The sequence below is a fragment of the Octodon degus genome, unplaced genomic scaffold (genome assembly GCF_000260255.1).
Source record: "Octodon degus isolate 3935 unplaced genomic scaffold, OctDeg1.0 scaffold00156, whole genome shotgun sequence".
Lineage (NCBI taxonomy): Eukaryota > Metazoa > Chordata > Mammalia > Rodentia > Octodontidae > Octodon > Octodon degus.
Genome location: NW_004524732.1, coordinates 981,586 through 999,299, shown reverse-complemented (window position 1 = coordinate 999,299; position 17,714 = coordinate 981,586). Strand labels below are relative to the sequence as shown.

General features: G+C 45.6%; 1 protein-coding gene across 1 annotated transcript; it reads right to left on the bottom strand.

Annotated features, from left to right (window-relative positions):
- Window positions 1-13,532: 13,532 nt before the first annotated feature.
- Window positions 13,533-14,563, bottom strand: Tacstd2 (tumor associated calcium signal transducer 2). The gene has a single exon (XM_004642590.2). It carries the CDS (start codon window positions 14,525-14,527, stop codon window positions 13,574-13,576), a length of 954 nt encoding a protein of 317 aa, XP_004642647.1. The 5' UTR covers window positions 14,528-14,563; the 3' UTR covers window positions 13,533-13,573.
- Between the last annotated feature and the right edge of the window lie 3,151 nt (window positions 14,564-17,714).

The following is a 17,714-nucleotide window of genomic DNA, read 5'->3' as shown; positions in this document are numbered from 1 at the left end:
GCTGAGGGAGGTTCTCAGGAAGACTCTTGGGAACACAGAGCGGCAAGCCTTTGATTTTGTTGGTTGTTCAGTTGCTTATTCTAGCAAGAAGAAAAACCATCATATTTCCTTAGGGTAGACACTTGAGATTTCTACTTTTGTTCTTTTTTTAAAATTAATTTTTTAATTTAATTCATTGTAAGTTGGGAGAGAAAAATATTACTTAAATGTTTTCAGAATGATTAGGCTGGTAGAATTTTTTGTTTTGGTCCTGTCCCCAGGACGATGTTCATTGGGAGATACGGGTTGGAAGATGGATTGGAGAATATGCTCTTCTCAGCCTTTAGCAAAATAAAAATGGAGACTGCCTCATTGGAAAACAAGACTCGAGGGTATCAGCGCTGGATAGTCCCAGCAGCACACCCAGGCTTCCATAGGACAGCTGGCAGCTTTTAAAGTAAGAATAAGCCAGGTTCTTTGCTTCCTCCTAGTGACACAAATGTGTAAATTAAGGTACACTATGACTCCACCAGAAGCTCAAAGTCAGCATGCCCCTGGCCCATGGCCCAGGTGTGGCCACAGGGCCCCCCACCCAGGCCAGTAGATCTTTTACAAAGGACTTGTGTATGTGTCTTTCCCCTGGATAGGACCATCATAGTAACTGTTGTCCCAACATTTAACTGAATAATCCACCCTTTCCTGGCTGATTTAAAGTGTGATGTCATATTTTGTTCCTTGGTCTGTCATTTCTGGCATAAGCACATGATTTCAACTATTGTGATTTCATGATATACATTTTATTTTAGAAAACTGGCTCATGCACATTACTTCTTTGTGAACTTTCTTATTCATACATGTCTGTGACGCAGATGGATCAGTTCATCATAGAGAATTTGTACCCATGCATAATATATCTTAATACTTTTTTCAGATTTCTTTCCCTTTAACCATTCTTTCCAAATTGCACAGATTTCAGTCTTTTTCCTATTTTTTATAAAGTTAGCTAGTGTATTTTATTTAATCTTTCAAAGAAGCAACTCTCGAATTTATTGATTCCTTGTATTGTTTTCTTAGTCTTAATTGCACTAATTCCTATTCTGATTTTTATAATCTTTCCTTGTATGCATTTTAGGTTTAGTTTGCGCTTCTCCTTCTAGAAACTAATCTAGATTCACTAATCACTTCTTTCATTGTAGTCATCATCTCTTTAATTATCTCTTGTCTTCTTTTTGTCAAGAGACTTATTCATCCGTTTTGTTACTTCCACTGCCACCATGTCATAAATTTCAGCTAGTGGGTTTTTTATTTCTTCCACCTCAATGTGTCCTTATCTTGGGTGAGTTGGAGATTATGGGTTGTATCTTGCTTCCCTGTTTCCCCATTTTCTATTTACTTGTTTGCTGTTTGCATTGATGTTTGTAAGTTACTTACAGTAGGTAGCTTTATTAGCAGTATGGAGACCTCTTTAGGAAATGACTACTTTTCAGATACGTCCTGTAGGCATAGCTAGCTTTTGAGTCTGTCCCAAGATCCTGCCTCTTCATGCTATTAAGGGTGCCTACTTGGCTAACACTCAGTTCTTTGACACTAGACTATAGTATTGTTTATCACACACACACACACACACACACACACACCACACGACAACCTAGGTACTGGAATATAAGGAAGATCAATTGATCACAATGACTGTGTCACCACGGCTAAAGTACTACAATCAATAATAACAATAGCATTAAGCATAGACTAGAAAATAACAAACTATGATAACTAATAATTTGCCATCTTTAACCATAGATGCAGGATTTATAGTTATATAACAAAATCTAAGACAAATTAGATAATTATATACAGTAAATATCCATTCAATAGAGTAATCTTAACCTAAAGGGAGAAATTTTTGAAAGGACAAGAGGAAAAAATAAAGTAAAAGAAGAGAAAGATCCAAAGCATGGCAGAAGGACACAGGGAGATTATGCAAGCCTTGGGAAACTGGTGAAGAAGGTGGGTAAAGAAATCAGAAAGCTCAACTAAAAAACAATGTTCATACTCATGAAAAAACAAAAATAAATGAAAAACAGCAAAGAAAAAGAACAAACTTCTATGTCATCTCAAGCCTGTGGTTATCTTCTCAGTTCTACAGCTTTGTGATAGTGTCCAGTTCAAGATGTGACTCTGGTGTCTCTGGGACAAGGTAGGCAGTCAAACCTCAGATCATGTTGCTTAATCTCAAGAAGCCTGGGGTAAGGTTAGGGCAGGGTGCTGATTGTGGTGCTTTCTTTTTTTAAGTATTTTTTAGTAATTTTATTTTGAATAATAAAAACAAGAACAAGAAAAAAATAAAGACAGAAAGGGTAGCATAACAATATATACACTACAGATTTTCAAAACAAGAATAGCTGATTAACAGTGATTGATATATTATCTATTTTTATCATCAAATCTGTTGCTCAGATTAACAGATACAGTTATGCAAGGTGGGAGATACGATTGAATTTACCACATGCTTTCAAGAAATCTTATATTTTTGTTCTCCTCATTTTGCAGTGCTTTCAAATCCACAGAAGTTCAAGTTGATCCTGGATTCTGGTCATGGTGCCAAGGCTGATCAACACTCTGAGTGTCTCTTACAGGCCTGACCTGGACATGTCCTGTGGCTGTCTGTCACTCACTCTACATTTCAACATTGGGAGCCCTAAAATGAAAGTAACCCAGGGCTACTATTCCCAGTCCCAGGCTCAGCTGGCCCCTCCCTAAAATGCAGCTGGCCCAGCGCGCTTCCGGGAGCCATGTCAGCCCTTGTCCTGGAGTCCCTCACCAGTTACTGTAGTGCACAGCAGCCTCTGCTCCGCTTCACTGTGGCATTTCTTTTGGGCGGCGTCTGGTGCCGCTTGCCCTCACTGTGCCTGGAGATTTGATCCTTCTCTCATGCCACAAGCCGGGAGCTGGGGGGAAAGAAGTTTGTCCCATCCTTTTTCTGCATTATGATCTGTCTTTTCACATTGTGGGTTCTGATTGTCCCTTCAGATCTTCCCTGGGTCTCAGGGATCCACTTCCCTGCTGCTTTTCTTCCCTAAGTTGTTATTTTTCAGTGTCTGAATTCCAAATGTTGGAGAGGTTCCTCTTACACATTTAATCTTCAAGATGATCTTTAGAAAGATTTTTTATCTCCTTACCAAAATTCATTTGTTGTTGCTGATGTTAATCTTAAATTACTCTTAAGGAAAATTTATATCTTTAAAGTGTTGACTATCAACCCAAGACGCTGCCATGCATCTCCTTTTATCTAGGTCTCCTTTTTATGTCTCTCCATAAAGTTTTACAGTTTTTCTATATAGGTCAATGCAGTATATTTTTAAAGGAACTATAAACCTTTACTTCTTAGGATTATAGAAACTGAGTTGAATGTGACTTAAAAATTGCCTTGTTCATTACCCCATCTGTTGCTGAGTCTTCCCTTTAGTCAACTAAAGATATGGGAATATTTTGGTGTTTTTAAAAACATCATAATATTATACTATACATATTTTCTGTGAGTTATAGTTCTTAATTTTAATGACTATCATAGTTTAGCTCTAGAATGTCCTGCCAAAGCCTTGTACGCTCAGAAGCAGGCCTTGTGGGAGGTGACTGATTTGGGAGGCTGTAGACAACTCGCTATTAGGAGGTCAGGCCTGGACAGATGTAGGTCATTGGAATGACCTAGAGAGATACACCTTTGCCCCCGTTCCTCCCTTCTCCTCCTGCATCCTGACTGCCTGCCTGATATGAGCACCATTCCCTCATGACGGGGCCTCGTGCCTTGATACTGCTGCACTAAGCTTGCTGAGCATGGACTAAAACTCTGTGCCAAAATAAGTTGCTCCTCCTTTAAATTGCAGGTGCCAGGTATTTTGACCCAGCAATGAGAAAAGTGATTAAGATTTGGTTGCCCGAGAAATGGGGTCACTGCTGTGACTGTTCGCCGAGTATTTGTTTCACAAGCTTTCAGAACTGGTTCACAGGCAGTTTGGAAAGATTTGAAGATGCTGGCTGGAGAAGCCCAAGATTACTGTGAGCTCAGGTTGGTGGGAGATTCTGGGGAGAGCACACAAGACCAGAATGCTGGCAACAATGCAAATGACAAAGATCAGACTCGGGAGACTTCAGTTTAACAAACTCTCCCTTGGCAGTGGGATGTTTTAATCTTGGGCAGAAGATGTATGTACATTTTATGTCCTGCAACTTTGTAGGAGACTAAGATTAAAGCCAGTATACTAACTAATCTGACAAATGAAATGTCAAGGCTAATCTAATGTTCAAGCTATGGCATGGGTATTGTAGGAGGCTTTTCACCAGTCCTACAGTGAGAACAAAAATGGCAAAGAAGCTTCTATAAAGTTGGGATATACAAAGTTTTGCCCTAAGAAAGCTTGGTTGCTAGAAAGGTTTGTACTAAAATGAAGCTAACTAGTTTGTGTCAGGACAGCAGGATGCCTTGAGGGAAACCTGGGAATCAGCAAGACTCCATCCTTCCCAGGCAAAGGTACAAAAACGAAAGACTTTACTTTTGAAAAGAAACTCCCAGGGCACCCTGTTTGAGAAGGGCTGCGTGGGGAATTGGTTCAAAGTACACAGCCATCTAGGCATTCAGTGGCCTTGGCAATCACGATATAAAGGTGCCTGGCTGCTGCTCTGGTTGGTGACAGACCATTCATATGGTGCTGGGTTTATGGGCATGCAATATATAAGAGTTGTAGGATGAGAAATGTTTCCATCCGGATTTCAGAAGAAGGGCTGGAAGGTCAGGTAGTGTGCCCCTAAAAAGGCAGTTTGTGAAGCTTCAAGAGTGAAGCTGAATGTTCAGTGAGAACTCCAGGAAAGCAGAGATACTAAAAACCTAGAAAGTCCACTGAGGAGTACTGTAGACAGTAAACAAAGTTACCCCAAGAGAATGGCCTGGAAGGCTAAGGGGTGGAACTCTCTCACCATTGAGACTTCACAGTTTTGTTCCAGGTGCTAGACACAGAGCTAAGGATTTAATGTTTGCTGTGCTGGGTTTCGGTTTTGCTTTAATACCCCTTTTTTCCTTTTGAAACAGAGACATTTACCCTAGGCTATTGTGTGTTGTCATTGTTTTAACTGTCTATGATTTTTACAGGGGCACATAGCTACCAGTTTGCATTGGGTCTCAGAGGAGACTTTGGGCTTGGACTTTTCAGCATCCCTGAAACTGTCCATCTTAGAGATGGACTAAACACATCCTGCATAAAGGAATATATGTGAGACTTTGAGGGTTAGGAGAAGACTGGTTTAGATCTAACTTCTTCTCTCTCTCTCTTTTTTTAATGTGTTTGGATACAGTGTCTCATTACTCAGCTTGGACTCATAGTGATCCTCCTCTCTCAGCCTCCTTAGAGCTGGGATTACAGGCATGCACCACCATACCCGTTTTTAGTGGCTGGCTCAGTGCACCCAGGGTTCTGGGGCTGGCATGGCCTGTGGTACCAAAATGGTGGGATCGAACCTGGATCCTTGTGCTTGTCAGACAGATGCTTAGACTGCCAAGCTACCTCCTCAGCCCTGTGTTTTACTTTTTTATTTTTGTATTTATTTACTTATTTTTGTACCAGGAATTGAAGTCAGGACCTTGTGCTTGGCAGGAAGTCACTTGAGCCATTAAGCCAAACCCCTAGCTACTTTTTGTTTTTTAGATTTTAATTGAATGGAGCATCCAGAATGGGAAGTACAGAATTGAGTGGCAGGTTCATGTTGATCCCACGGGTACACAGCTTCCCTCACTATCCAGAAGGGCACTTTTGTTAAAATTGGCACATTGTGGCCACCCCGAGTCCATAGCCTACGTTAACTTTAATACTACAAACATCTATTGATTCAATAATACAGTATTTATGGACACTGCATGCCAGGGACTGCTTTGACATGGAGCTTCAAGAAAAATTAACAGACGTAGGTCTTCAACTCCCTTAATTCCTACAATAAAACATGGCTCATTACCTTATGGCACCCATCTGTTTATAAACCCAAGTGATTCTTCATTCATTAATTCACTAGAGCAGGCAGCAGATCCCCAGATAATTTGGATAACCTCTCCAGTTTCTTTTGAGAGTTGATGCACTCTTGCACATGTCACTTTTTTTGTGTGTAAAATACTGGCTAGTAGGGGAATTCCCAAAGGAAGATGCTAAGACAAGAATCCAAATGCGTGTAATTTGCAGTGGGGAATGAGCTCAGGATACACCAGTTGGGGAATACAGAAGCAAGATAAGGAAGGAAGGAAGCCGACTGTGTTACTCAGCTTTCTATTTCCATAGCAAATATCTGAGACAAATCAACTTTGAAAAGGGAAGAGGTTTACCCAGTACTCTGGAAAGCTAGTACAGGAGTATTGTAAGTATCTAGCCCAGCCTGAGCAACATACTGACTCAGTGAGCCCCTATGTCAAAATTTAAAAGGAAAATGAGAAAGGGCTGGGATATAGTTCAGGGCCAAAGCGGTGGCTTCAACCTCTAGTATAAATAAATTATTAATACAGGTTTCTTTTGATTCACAGATTTCAAGGTTTCAATTTGGCCTGGTTGCTTGGGCTTGTGGTGGCACAGCGGTACATCATGATCAGAGTATATGCCAGAAAAGGCCCACTCAACTGATGGCCAAGACACAAAGAAACAACATGTTTCCACAATCCCCTTGAAGCACACACCCCCTCCATTAACCTAAGTATCTCTTACAAACCCTAATTCCTAAAGGTTCTACTGTCCCCAGTAGTCCTACCCTGGGGGACAAGTCTAACATTCATGGGCTTTGGCAGATGTTCAGGATCCAAACTACAGCACCAGTGAAAGGTACATTAACAAATTAGTTACAAATGGGGACAAATGGAGTATACAGTCCCTCTGAGGAAGACTGGGGCACCGTGAAACTGGCTTTACAGTTTCTGTGACCGAAGGATAAGGAAGCTCTGCTGCTTGCCCACTGTCTCCTTCCAGGCACTGGTGGAAGGCTGTCCTGGAGCTGACTTATTCTGTCGCACATGGAGTCTCCTACATGCAGGCACAGGCAAAGTGGGATCCTATCAGCCAGAGAAAACTTTAACCAAAGGGCTTTAGGTGTTAGCAGTTGCACATTCAACTACCATGCACAGAAATATGGGCCAGGCACCCACAGGGAGATGGGAGTGAACACCACGGGGATGAGCGACAAATACCTTTTCTGTCAGCACCTAATTCACTCTTTGAAACACAGGACAGAAACTACCAGCTCTGGACAGCCTTCTGTGTACCTAGAGTAGGCCTGGTGTTTTGACCTCCTTGTGTACATCTGAGCACCTCATGTTTATGTTACCCTAAGAGTTTGTGAGTCGCAGCGCTGAGGCCCAGGTTACCTGGCTCCAAACCTCAGCCTGAATCTACCAGGCCAGTGATGATGAGCCTTTTAGAGAGGAATGCCCAAACTACAACCTGAAACACTTTTTTTTTAATCACCAAGTGCCAACACTGCAAGTAAACCTGAATACTAGGGCCAGCCAAATAGCTCAGCAGATTAAAGTGCCTGCAAGCAGGCACAGGGGCTGGGGGTTCAATCTCCAGGCCTGCTGTGGTGGCCCCGCCCCTGGGACAGCAATTGAGACTGGGCGGGGTGGTGTGTGCCTGTAATCCCAGCTCTTGGGAGGCTGTAAACAGAATCACTACAGAGTCCAATCTAGAAGTGAGACTCTGAACACCCTGTAGACCCTTCCCTAAAATACAGAAAGAAAAAAAAAAAAAAAAAAAACCCTGAATACTGAACATAGTTTACAAAAACAACTTGGATGTTAACATCTTCTGTCTTAAATGAAATATGGCATATTTGCCACCACTGCACTAAGCCCACATCAGTGAGCCCTTGGTTTGAAGGGTTATCACTTCAGTCTATCTCCACCTTCATATTGCTCTCTACTGTTTTTTGAAATAAAAAGTTTTAGATGTGTGAGTTCTACATGAAGTAGAAGTATTTGTGTAGATGTAAGTTTTCAACTCCTTGGGATAAATATTAAGGAACATGATTGCTGGTTCAACTGGTAAGTACATACTTGGTTTTATAAGAAATGCAAAAGGAATCAAAGAGCTACATAAACGAGACATTCCATACTCACAGGTAAAGGCTTTCAATGTGGTCAAAATATCAATTCTTTATAATTTGACCGGTAGGTTCCATACAATTTTAACCAACAGTCCATCGAGTCATTTATGAATACTAATGAGCTGACTCTAAAGTTTACATGGAAAGACAAAAGACCCAGAGCAGCCAAACAATGTTGGAGCTGATTCAGCCAAGTTGACACAATGTATCAACTAACACACCACCCTAACCCAGTACAACCTTACTGTAAGGTTCCTTCGTTGGTGCGAAAGAAAAGCAGGTGAAACTAAGAAACCCTTTATTGCCAGGTGTGGGAGGGTGGCCAAAAAAAAAGCCAGAGACCCTCCAAGTGGAGACAGAAGTTGGCGCTTCTATGGTATTGGGCTAGGGGCGGAGTTTACATGGGCGGTACAGTGACGCAACAGGCGCTGATTGGGGGAGGGTTGGCCAGTGTGAAAATCCAAAACGGAAGTTCCCAGTTAATCCAGGGACAGAAAACAAAAGACTTCCTAGGAGCCATTCCTTATCATTGGTTCTGGGATTCCCCCGCCCTGCTGATTGCCGCCATGATGACCCAGTAGACTTCTGCGTGGGCGCACATTCTTCACCCAGATTTTCAGTTCAAGTCAACTATGCAAGGGTGCCGTAATGCCTGTCAATCCCCACCTATAGGCCCTCCCATAATCCCAGGAATTTAGAAGACCCTTAGCCGTCCCTGTTGGGGCCATGAGCTCCTCTCACTGGCCCACTCCTACCCTGTGTGAGTTGAGGGAAAGAGCATCTTTGTGCTAGGGTGGAATAAAACAGAAGCATCCAGGAGAAGCAAAGTCCTGTAAGAGAACCCCTAACAAGGTCCCACCAGGAAGCACTGAGGTGTCCCTGGGAATGATCTGTCACAGCCACAAACACTCAGATTCACCAATGATCCTGTTAACAGTACAGTTAGAACCTCTGGAGCTGAGGGAGCCTCTCCCTTCCCTCCATTTAGTACTAAATAGTACCCTATGGTTATTCCTGCTTTGCTTGCTGTTGCTCCTTTTAAATAAATCTTACTCTTGCTGCTCTTCCTGAGTGTCCTGCTCAGTTATTTGTTCAAGACACAAAGAATCTGTAAACAGCTCCTCCAGATCCTGCATCTGATAACAGACTGTGCCCAGGCCACGGCAGGGTGTGGTAGTGAGAGCAGTCTCTGGAGGAGGGCAGCCTTGTTTTTGAACTCTAACTCTATTCATTATCAACCATGTGACTTCTTATTTAATGCCTTGCTTCCTCATCAGTAAAGCAGGAATGAGTGGCAGAATGTACCTCACAGCTGTGGGGCTGCTGGAAATGCATGGAATAATGAAGACAGTAGCAGGACACTGTTCTGGTGCTGCGCTCAGTCACTGGCAACCTGTGGCACTAGCTAAATTCAACACCCCTCTCCTGAATGCTTATTAGGGATCAGCATCCTATGACCCTATGTATGAAATACACAATTCTTCCTAGAGGTCATTTTCTTCCTTGGAAAAGCTATCCTTAAAAAGGGGGACAGAGAAGAGAACCGTAGAGGAAACACCTCTCTTTTGTAACTGTAACACAAACCTATTTGGACAGAGTGGCTCATAAGCAATAGAAATGCATTTATCAGAGCTTTCTTGGCTGAGAAGTCCAAGATCAAAAGGCCCATAGATTGCCTTGTGAGATCTGCTTCATAGATGACCATCTTTTCGCTGTGTCCTCACATGGTAACAGAGACACTGGTCTAGCTGGGGCCTCTGTTACAAGGGCCCCAAACTCCACCCTGTAATGTCATTACATGGTGGGTGTCAACATAGAAATTGGAAGAGGGTACATTCATTAGACAGCAATGACTGAATAGAAAAGTGGACTCTACCTATCACAGAAGCAGGATGGCATACTGCTTAAGAGCACGGACCCAGGGCCATCCTCTGTTACACACAGAACGGTGCTCTCCCTTATGGAAGATATCCACACCCCAATCCCAGAACCTGTGAATGTGCCACCCGATATGGCAAAGGAACCTGCAGGTATGATTAAGCAGGAGACTTTGAGACAGGACAGTCTCAACCTGGATAGCTTGGTGGACTCAGTCTAATTAGAGTCCTCATAAACAGGGAAACTTTCCCAGCTGTGATCAGAATGAGATGGGGCAAAGGCAGAGGGGTGAGGGAGACAGAGGCGCTGCCTTCCTGGCTCTGAAGATGAAGGGAAGATGTGGGCCACAGCTGCAGGATGGAAAAGCCCTCAGTTTCTAGCCAGCAAGAAAGTGCAGCTCTTATTCCCGTATCTTAAGCATTCCTCTTGCACCTCCAAAACGAATCAAGCCCTGATGACACTTGAGTTTAGCCCAGGAAGACCACGCTGGACTTGTGAGGTAACAAAGGTACTGCTTATGCCACTAAGTTTATGGTAATTTGTTAGGGCAGCAAAAGAAAATAAATACATTCTGGCCTGCGATCTCACAAATGACAACAAGGGAGTACAGTCCAGTGGTGAGAACATGGCTAAGAGGGGCAGTTTACCTCAGTTCTAGCCCCAGCATGCCACCCATCTGACCTTCAATCACCCATTTAACTTCTCAGTCTCTCATTTTCTCCTTATAGGAACAATACAGTCACTCAAAACCAATTAGGATAAAAGAGTAAATTAAAATAAAATGAAATACTGTTATGAAGACCCTGTAATAAAGTACAGGCAGAGTCTCTTATCCATATGCTTAGGGACCAGAACAGAATTTCAGATAAAAATTTGGGAGGATTTTGAAATACTTATATGTACACAGTGAGATATCCTGGAGTTGAGAGGCTAGCCTAAACATGAGACTCATTTACATTTTAGGGAGGCCTCAGCTGCACAGCCTGGAGGCAATTTCACTCAGCGCATTTAGTGCTTCTGCATGTTGACCGTGAGAAGGTCAAATGAAGTTGGGTGTGGAATTTTCCATTTGTGATGCCAGGTCAACACCCAGGAAGTTTCAGATTTTGGAGCATTTGGGATTTCAGATTTTCAAGACGGTGTTGCTCAACTTGTAGTTTAAAAAGTAAGATAAGATCAGTGTGCTGTGGGGCAGGCCGGGCGCAGCGGGGTCCACACTCTCAAGACTCCAGCGTGGCCTGCAGGGTGGCCCTCACTGCTCATACAGCACAAGGGCAGGGTGCAGGTGCCCTTGTGAACAGCAGGGCGGCATTCTGTTTACATCCACGGAAGAGTTCAACCACGGCTAGTAATTTTTTCTCATGTTCTTAGGTAACTTGTTATAGGTCAACCTAGAGTAATCGCTTGCTGAATACACAATCTTTTCAGGTCTTCTGTCTGATCTTTAAAGCATAGCATCCTAGATAAAATTAGGTTGTTTTATAAGTAGGAAAACCACAACCAGGGAACTTCAAAGCTCATCCATTTTACATCGAGTCGAAGTATCTCTCTCACGTAAGTGGTATTCAAAAGCTAAAGAATAGATAAGAATTGAAGAAAAATATTCGAAAAATAAATAAAAGACTCCCCACGGAGGCAATGGGAGGAAGAGCTACCTGGAGCCATGCTTTGGTTCTCTAGGCAGTTCAACCACTCTCTGCCCGAGTTAGGCAAATCACTTCTATCTGGGTTTTACCTTTCTATTCTGTAGAATGGGTGTGTTAGAGTACAGGACCTTCTTTGTAGTGCTAACATTCTACAAGGAAAGATAAAGAGAAAACTATGCAAGTTGTGGGGATAGATGATTTTAAAAACTCCCCAATGAAGGAAAAAGCAAGAGTGGAAAAATCCCTGGTAACTCATGCAACGAAACCTGTTGAGCCTCATGCTGGGCTCAGAAGACAAGCTGGGACCTGCTTCTGTGTCCACACCTCACATTCTTCCTAAGGCACAGAGAGAGGGCAAGCAGAGCAGGGGGAGCTAGGAGGGAGGGAGATCCTGGAGGTGAGGCTGGGGCCCTGCAGGTAGCTGGTGCAGGAGTTCTGTTTGCAGCCTTGGTGAGCTGTTTCACAACAGCATGAGGAGCTTGAAGAAAATGGGTAAGCAAGGTATCTCTGCCTGCTAGCACCTGACAGCCACGTGGGCTAGGAAGTCAATGCCAGGGTCCTGCACCCTGGCTTTGGTATGTGGAGGACGTGCATTTTCATGGGTTTGGTCAACCTCTTCAGACCTGTGCTCTGATATGTGGCATGGATACAGTTCAGAACAGAGAAAAATGTCAGAAATTGCCCAGATTGCTCACATCTCAATTCTATGTCATTTCCACAACAGTGACAAAGGGATCTGTAGCTTAACAGATAAAGAAAAAGGGGTCTCGAGACTTCCTACCCAACCAAGCAAGATTTGAACTCGTCTTACCAACACTCCATTGTTTCCAGCAAGCTGGTGTCTCAAACATTATACATACGAATATACTTTTCCAACTCTGAGTGATAGAAAGGACAGGGAGTTACAGCCTGGAACTAGTGCAGAAATTTAAATTTCAAAGAGAAACATCATGGGAAACAAACTCTCAAGCTGTTCTCTCCACCAGTGGTCATCTCTGCTGGAGATGACCAAAGTGCCTGGCCCCCTACCTGGTGTCGGCAGTCAGTTCTTGTCTCCTCCCTCAGGCCCACCCCTACAGGCTGAAGGAGGTTTCCAATAATCTTAGAAGAACAGCATTTTCAGCAGTCAGGGTAGCTTAGGAAACACCAGAGTGTGGACATGAAATGGTCCATTCTGAAAGAGTGTCAGATTTTGGGAGAAAAAAAGAGTTGTAGAAGTTAGTCAGAGGAAACCAAAATGGTATCTGGAGGGTTTTCACAAACTCCACCTTCTGGTTTGTGTATTTCTCATATTTTATTAAATTCATGTTTTAAAAAAAATCACAGCAGCATTATCAAAGTCAACATATGTACAAACATTTTACAAAAGAAGACATTACTATCACCAGTCATAATCAGAGCGAGCCAAGGAGGTGGCTGTGCTGGTTAGGGAGACCACAAACACACATAAAATGTGTTGAGGTAAGGAGACAAGATTCTTTCTGGGTCATGAGATACACAGTGGGAACCATAAACAATGGAAAATAGGCCTCTGACATCTTTGACACCCCCAATAATGAGCTCCTCTTTTTCCAGGGAAAGCCCTGATCCAGGAGAGCTCCTCAAATCACTTAACCTAAGACAGTACCAGCCCCAAAGACTGATCCCATCACTTGCCAAGGATGCTGGGTTGTTGGTAACCTGCTTCTTATCGTTGTCCCTGTGCCATCCTTCCATAACTCAGTCCTGTTTCTTGACTTTGGACCCAAAGGAGACTTTTAGAAGCACATCCTTCAAAGTGTAAGAAATAAGTGGTGCTGAGAACTAGACCCATCAAGCCTGCTGATGGGGAGCTGGTGAGGGCGGAGTAGGCTTGGGAGGAGAAATGCCTCCTTCAGGCCAGGAAAGAAGCAGGTACTCTCCCTGGTCTGGGCTGTCAGCTTCCCCACCCTTGCATGGCCCGCAGGTACCTACAGGCTTGGCTCACTTCTCAATTCCCCCAACTCCTTGATCTCCACCTTCTTGTACTTCCCCGACCTCTTGCAGTCGGTGACCACCAGGACGATCCCGCCGGCGACCAGGGCCAATGAGACCACCACAATGACGGCTATGACGCCTGCGGTGAGACGCCGCATGGTGAACTCGGGGGGCTCTTCGTCCAGGTAATAGATAAGTGTGTGCTCCACGGGTAGGGACCCCCCACGCACTGGCACACCCGCGCCACGGTGGCCCGGGAACAGCGACTCGCCCTTGACGTCGCGCTCGAAGTAGTAGGCAGCGTCGCCGATATCCACATCGCCAGGCGTCTTCTGCGACGCGTTCTGGCGCAGCTCGATCTGGATGGTGGGCGCATCGTAGCGCACCGCGTGCAGGAAGGGAGTACGCAGGCCGTAACGCTGGCGGAACAGCTGCCGCAGCTCAGCGTCTAAGAAAGAGCTGTTGAGCTCTGCTGCCGGGTCGTGGCGCAGGTGGATGAGGATGCGGTGCGTGCGCACCACGCCCGCGCACTGCAGCCCGCGGTCGCCCTTGTCTGTGCGGCGCACGCCCACCGAGTTCACGCACCAGCACACCGAGGTCCCGTTGCATTGGCGCGCCTTGAAGCGGCCCTCGCCGTCGCACTCGGGGTCATAGAAGCCGTCGTTGTCCACAATCGCCAGCGGCCCGGGCGACACCAGCGAGCGGCCCCGCGGGGGTGCGCGCGCGCGCGCCTGCAACAGGAGGCACTTGGCGGTGAGCTTGGAGCAGTCGAGCAGCGCGCCCGAGCCCAGCGCGCGGCACCGGCAGCTGCCGCGGGGCCCGTCGGGGCTGCAGATGCTCAGCTTGTTGGTGGCGCACGTGCAGTTGTGCTGCGCGCCTGCCGGACGCGGCGCCGCTGACAGAGCCAGGAGCGCCAGGAACGGCGCGAGGCAGTGCGGTTGGACCATGCTGCGGGCTGGGGCGTCTGGCGCTGGCTGCTCGCGTACTCTTATGCCCTCGACTCGCCCGGCCGCCCCGACGCGCCGGGGGAATTCGGGCGCCACACCACGCCCTGCGCCGCCCGCGATAGGATGGGCCTCCTGCCCCTCCCTCCTCCGACCGAGAGCCGTGAGACACCGATACTGCCCCGCCCGCGGGGCGCCCCGCCCGGTCCCTGTCGCTCAGTCCTCAGTGTCCCAGACTCTCCTTTTCGCCTCCCGGTGCAGCCCCTCACCAACCTCTCCCGCTCCGCTCTTCCCCCCGCCGCCCTCCTGATCGCGTTTCCCAAGCCTGCAGTACCTCCGCCTCGCGCCCTTCCCAGGCTCCGCGGCTCTGGCCGCCTTTGGCAGATCCTGCAGAAGCGCGCAGACCCGGAGCTCGCCTGGCGCTGCCCCTTCAGATTCCGAAAGGGCCTCAGCCTTCTGCCTGGCTCTTAGGGGCGTCTGAAGAAAAGTGAGCGCTCTGTTAGCACATCGCGGATACAACCCTGAGGTCCTGGGGTTCGGTGTATGAAAAGCTATGTTAAACAGGTCTTTTCTACACACACAGTCATACAACATTTATGTCTACTTAGCAGAAAGATGAAAAAGCAAATTTAAAAGAGCCAGCAAGACCGCACGGGGTCCTGTCTACAATGTAATTCTAGGAGAGGAAATGACTGCTTTTTCTTCTCTGTATCTGTGTAAATAACGCAGGAAAGAATAGGACCAGTGAGAAATTGCTGGTTTGCCATTGTGTGGCTCCTCTAATGGGACGGAGGGGTTGCAATCTCTTTCTGAATCACTGAGAAAGTTCAGAGTTCCAAAGCTGTGGTAAAATTAACAATAATTAGCAGGCTATAATTATTCCCAGGTCCTCTGCCAAAGCACATTTTATAGCTTAGCTTTTAATGTGCACCACCGGTAGTACAAGGGTGTTGTCTGGCACATGAAAGCGACCCAGGGCTCTGCCTCATTAATTTCCCAGCAATTCTTGAGGTAGGACTGGAGATGGAAACGTGTGATTTTTGGCTTTATAGGTAGAGGAAGTGGAGGCGCATGTCTGTCCGGACAGTTGCTTACCGACCAGGATCTCTGGGAATGTCCCTTTGCTCTCTGTCCCTGCTGCCCCTGTCCAGGTCTTCCTCGAACAAATAGCTTTGGCATGGTCCAGCTTCAGCTTCTCCATGCCCACAGCTACCCTGCCTCAGACCAAGCTTTCTAGAGCACAGCACCCTTGCAGCGCTCTCTCTCTCTCTCTCTCTCTCTCTCTCTCTCTCTCTCTCTCTCTGTATTCCTGGCTCTCAGGATGAAACTTATACATCTTAAAGTAACACAAGATTGTTGTCACACAAGCTGAGAAGCAAGCTACTTCTTTGGGCCTCAGTTTCCTCATCTGTAAAAAGCATTCACCTTCAGGAAAGGTGTGAGAGTTAATGTAGACACATCAGGACTGCTGCTTAAGAGTGCCTGTTCTGACAGCATCTGCATATAGGAAGAAAAGGTAGGTGTGGGCTGCCGTCATTGTCATTGTGGTCATCTTGCTCCTGTTGACTTCTCCAGGTTTCCTCGGGTTCTCAAGGCTTTGCAGGGTCATCTGCCTGGAGTCTCGCTTCCTTACCCATTTTATGTATAATTGTGTTTTTCCATTCAGTTCCAGGGTCACCTCCCTGGTGAGGAGGACCTCATTCTCTATTGCACCCAGGATTTTGTGTCTTTCCTGTGCTTCTCGAATTTTCTGTGTATAAGGACCAGTACCTTCCATGGGTTTCTGCCCCCCTCTTAGTAAATAGGGTGTAATAGAGTCTCTAGTTTATAGTTTATCTGGATACTCCAAGCTAAATAGAAGAAGCAGTAGATCCCAAAGCTTTATAACTCCTAAGATCCTAAAAATATTAATTACATTTGTATTTTTAAAATCTCTCTCCTGTCTTCTCACTTTTCCAAGATTGACTATGTAGCCACAAGCCTCTGTCACTTGCAGAGCCCTATGGCTGTCCTTCCACAGGGCCCGGGGCTGGAAAGGGAGAGCCCATGGAAGAGGGGTCTGTGTGTCAGGTGTTGACCTTCAGGGGAGACTGCACAAGGGCCTCGCATTCTTGGGGCCTGAGCCCTGAAGTCTTTAAGCTGAAATCAGGTACTAGAAAGATGGCTTAGAAATCCTTGGTAGGAAGATGTGATGAATTCAAAAGCAATGCCCAGCCCCTCCCTCAGCGCCTTCCTTAATTTCTGTGGTTCTGCCAGGCTTTCCCCAAGAGGCACACAAAACCCAGTGTGAGTTCATCACATAGACACAGCCCTGGCTAATTCTCTCTTCTGTTTTTTTTTCATTTCCTTCCAGGTTAAAAAGAAATCATGTATTTCTTTGTATTTTTTTTTTTTTTACCATTTATTTTTCTAAGAGTAGGAAGAATGTATTGAGAGAGAAAAAGCTTCTGTCTGAGAGGGGTGGAAGGGGGCCCACAAAGTGAGTTGCCCTTTTTCACTATTTTTTAAAAAACATTCCATGAAGGCATTCCAGCCATTCAGGCTTGTCAGGTGTTCCTGTGGGGCAGATACTTAGGTCACAGTGGTAAGTGTACCATGCACCAGAGTCACTGCTGGGTGTTGTGGGATCCTTACCCCTCTCCCCCAGGAGTGTTCACGCAGACCATCCCACCACTTCGTGCTCTAAGGCACGTACCTGTCCTGACTACCAATCCCCATCCCTCCCATTGCCCACCTGCCTGGCTCCCATTTTGGGGTGCAGGGGAGACAGGGTAAGGGCAGCCTTGAATGCAGGGAGATGGAGGGGGTTTTTGAGGCCAGGTGCAGCCAGGGGTTGTAAACAAACATTAAACCTAGAAGACTTAGGCTCTGGCTTCAGACCACTCACTGTCTGTGAGGTTTTGACTAAATTATTACCACCCTGCCCTTCAGTTTGCTTCCTTGTGAAACATGTGTAATAATGCCTCCCTCCCCTGTGTCTGTGAGAATTTCCCACCTTGTTATTAAGAACTCACCCCACCCCACATCAGCTAGTCTAGTGCTGATTTACAAACTCTCAGTGACTCTCCAGTTTTTCTTGGTGTAAGATTAAAATCAGCCTGTGAGCCTAATATATAAAAAGCAAACACAAAAAATAAAACTATTGTTAATTCATAAACCAACACTTAATATTCAGAATTATTTTAATGAT